General features: G+C 53.6%; 1 protein-coding gene across 1 annotated transcript; it reads left to right on the forward strand.

The window, feature by feature from the left end:
- Positions 1–498: 498 nt before the first annotated feature.
- Positions 499–2,811, forward strand: IFT70B (intraflagellar transport 70B). Its single transcript, XM_049811758.1, has one exon. It carries the CDS (start codon positions 499–501, stop codon positions 2,503–2,505), a length of 2,007 nt encoding a protein of 668 aa, XP_049667715.1. The 3' UTR covers positions 2,506–2,811.
- Positions 2,812–3,956: the final 1,145 nt, after the last annotated feature.

The following is a 3,956-nucleotide window of genomic DNA, read 5'->3' on the forward strand; positions in this document are numbered from 1 at the left end:
GGGTACAAACAGCCTCCCTTCCTTCCGTCAGCCGCGACAAACTTCGGCTCTCGACAGGCCGCGGCAGCCGCTCCCTGACCCCTCCGAACCCTCGCCGAGCCGCCCGAGTCGCTGCTCGGCAGAGAAGGCCGCCGAAGCGAACAGGCGGCGGCGGGCACACACGGAGGGCGCGGCTCCTCCCCGGGGCACCGGCTCCCACTCGCCCCCCGGCGGCGGGACGCACGGGCCGCCGCCGTGCCCCCCCCCCCCCCCCCCCCCCGCCGGGGCAGGCCTGGAGGGCGGGGGGCAGGCGGGAGAGCTCCGCACGGAGGCCGCCTCCGCCCCCCCCTCCGCCCCGGGCACTACAGCTCCCGGCGCGCCCCGCCCGCCGCTTCCGCTTCCGGCGGTGCGGCCGCCCGCACGGAGAGTACTTCCGCTGCTGCGGCCGCCGTTGCCGTGGCAGCGAAGGGCCCGGCTTCCGGCTCCGCTTCCGCCGCGGCGGCGGCGGCGGCGGCGATGATGGAGGCCGCGCCGGTGCCCGACGGGCAGTACACGGCCGTGGTCTACGGGCTGATCGGCGGCGGGCGGTGCGCGGAGGCGGTGTCGCTGCTGAGCCGCGAGCTGCAGAAGAGCTGCCGCTCGAGGGGCGGCCTCTCCCTGCTGGGCTACTGCCACTACCAGCTGCAGGACTTCGCGGCGGCCGCCGAGTGCTACGAGCAGCTGGTGGCCCTGCACCCCGAGCTGGAAGCGTACCGGCTCTACCAGGCGCAGGCCCTCTACAAGGCCGGGCTCTACGCCGAGGCCCTGCGGGCCGCCAGCCCGCTGCTGGACCTCCCCGCCTACCAGGGCCGGGCCCTGCGCCTGCAGGCGGCCATCCGCTATGCCCAGGGCGACCTCCCGGCGGCCAAGAGCCTGGTGGAGGAGGCCCTCGCCGCCGCCGCCGCTGCCGACGGCGGCCCCGCGGCAGCCGAGGACCCCTCGGAGCGGGCCGACGCCGAGATCAACCTGGGCTGCCTGCTGTACCGTCAGGGGCGGCACGAAGAGGCCAGCGGCAAGTTCGCCGGCGCCATGCAAGTGTTGGGTTACCGCCCTGAGCTGTCCTACAACATGGCGCTGTGCTGCTACGCGGCCAAGCAGTACGCCCCTGCCCTCAAACACATCTCCGATATCATAGAGCGCGGCATCCACCAGCACCCGGAGCTCAGCGTGGGCATGACCACCGAGGGCATCGACGTCCGCAGCGTAGGCAACACTCTGCTCCTGCACCGCACGGCCCTGGTGGAGGCCTTCAACCTCAAGGCAGCCATCGAGTACCAACTGCACAACCTGAAGGCGGCCCAGGAGGCGCTCACGGACATGCCACCGAGGGCCGAAGAGGAGTTGGATCCGGTCACGCTGCACAACCAAGCACTAATGAACATGGACAGCCAGCCCACCGAAGGGTTTGAGAAGCTGCAGTTCCTGCTCCTGCAGAACCCCTGCCCGCCAGAAACTTTTGGAAACTTGCTGCTTCTCTATTGCAAGCATCAGTACTACGACCTGGCGGCTGATGTGCTGGCAGAGAATGCCCATCTGACCTACAAACTGCTCACGCCTTACTTGTACAACTTCTTGGATGCCATTATTACTTGTCAAACTGCCCCTGAGGAGGCCTTCCACAAGCTAGATGATTCGGCCGGGACACTGACTGAGCAGCTGAGAAAACTCACGAAGCAGGTGCAGGAAGCTAGGCAAAATTGGGATGATGAAGCTGTAAAAAAGGCGGTTAATGAGTACGATGAGACTCTGGATAAATATATACCTGTCTTGATGGCCCAGGCAAAGATCTACTGGGACATGAAGAACTACACAATGGTAGAAAAGATCTTCCGCAAATCGGTGGAGTTCTGTAACGAACACGAAGTGTGGAAGCTCAATGTGGCTCACGTGCTCTTCATGCAGGAGAACAAGTATAAAGAGGCTATTAGCTTCTATGAGCCAATTGTTAAAAAGCACTATGACAACATTCTCCATGTTAGTGCTATTGTGTTAGCTAACCTCTGCGTTTCCTACATCCTGACAAGCCAGAACGAAGACGCAGAGGAACTGATGAGGAAGATCGAGAAGGGAGAAGAGCAGCTGTCCTATGATAATCCTGATAAAAATATCTACCACCTTTGCATTGTCAATCTTGTCATTGGTACCCTCTACTGTGTGAAGGGAAACTATGACTTCGGTATTTCAAGGGTCATTAAAAGCCTGGAGCCATATAACAAAAAACTGAGCACCGATACGTGGTATTATGCCAAACGGTGTTTCCTGTCCTTGCTGGAGAACATGTCCAAGCACATGATCATGCTACGTGACAGTGTTATTCAAGAGTGCGTTCAGTTTCTGAAGCAGTGTGAGCTGTATGGAAGAAACATCCCAGCTGTCATTGAGCAACCCCTTGAAGAGAAGAGGATGCACAGTGGGAAAAATACAGTTACTTACGAAGCCAGGCTTTTGAGGGCACTGATGTATAAGATTGTAGGGTGGACTGCATAAATGGTGTTCCCGTACCACAGAAGTGAGAACTTTGTGTCTGTTCTTACGCTCGTGAGCTAATGCTCACCCTGGTAGTCCAAAGCGATCTGGGTTTTTCTTGATTGCTTATCTCTAAAGATTTTGTCCTGTATTTTAACAACATTCATTGGAAAACAGAATATTTGCATGAAATTAATCTGCACCAAATAACTAGGGGCTTTCTCAGTAATCTGTCATGTTAAATACACCTTAAGATGTGTTGACCAAGAACTACATTAGCGAAATATTGTAGAGTTTTCACCTATAAAATATTTTATCCTTCTGAAATTTTGACCAAGTTTCTTTTCGTTCATTGACAGTTGAAAATAATTTGTTATCCATCTCTTGTAGCACAGAAATTGAAGAAACAAGAGTTGTTTTAATTCTCTAATTTGTACCTGCGTGTTCAATGTTTCTTTCTTCTGCTTTTTCCAAGGTATTTTTAATATGTTACAGACCATGTTGGTCATATAGTCAAACACAAAAAATGGCTTTATAATAAAAAAATCAGTCCTACATTGCCTTTTGCTAACTCAGTAATAATGCGCGAGTATTCTGGCAAATTGTATACCGAGTACAGGGACCAGGAATATATTCCAGGAAGGGTATATTAGGATGGCACCTCAGTTTAGGTCTACCCTTGCAGTAAAGTTTGTTACGACTGAACATAACTGGCTCAGAGACACTGCCCAGTGCTGCCCCTTGGCTTCTGCGACCCCCAGAGTCCCCGCACCTGCACCATCCCGAGCTATTGCCCTGCAGACCTGTTTGGTAGCAAGGGCTCACTTAATAACGCAGTCCTCCTTTTGCAGCCTGGCCTGCCCCTTAAATCCAAATACCATTCTTAGAATATACCAGTCTCTGGTAAGAGATCTTGTGAATGTAAAATTATATTATTTTCCATATTTCTCAAAAAGCATGGAACTTCCATTTCAAGTGAGGCTTACAACTTTGACCCTTAGATGGAAGAAATCCGCTTCTCAATCTCCTCCCTGTGTTACTGTTCCTGCATCTCTTAACAACGCTCTGAAACCCAGTTTATTTGCTTAATTCCTTTACTTGGCATCTCCGCTGCACTGGCATCAGACATTGTATTTTCTCCATAGTTTTCCCGTACCTTTTCAATCACATCATGTGTTCCACAGTGTAAGTGAGACCAAAACACCTTTCAGTGGTTTTATGCAGTCCAGTTCCGTGCCCCACGGCTGCTCTGCTTTTTGTGTACTCTGCCTTCTGAAGCAATGTGGGTTTTTAAATAAGGATCAAAGATCTGCAGCTTCAACTCATTTGCTTACCTTTGATGCTGGCTCCCTGAAGAGCTGTCACAGAGGAATTTTGGGATCAGGCTGCACGTCCCTCAAAATCCAGTTTCCGTGCTGTGGTTTACCTGGAAAGAAAGAGGACAGCATTTTCTAAACTTCCTCTATTATAAA

Source organism: Accipiter gentilis, chromosome 1 (assembly GCF_929443795.1).
Source record: "Accipiter gentilis chromosome 1, bAccGen1.1, whole genome shotgun sequence".
Lineage (NCBI taxonomy): Eukaryota > Metazoa > Chordata > Aves > Accipitriformes > Accipitridae > Astur > Astur gentilis.

Bases quoted from the DNA above. Each gene is read 5' to 3' on its own strand.
- IFT70B (XM_049811758.1), top strand. From the start codon at position 499: ATGGAGGCCGCGCCGGTGCCCGACGGGCAGTACACGGCCGTGGTCTAC.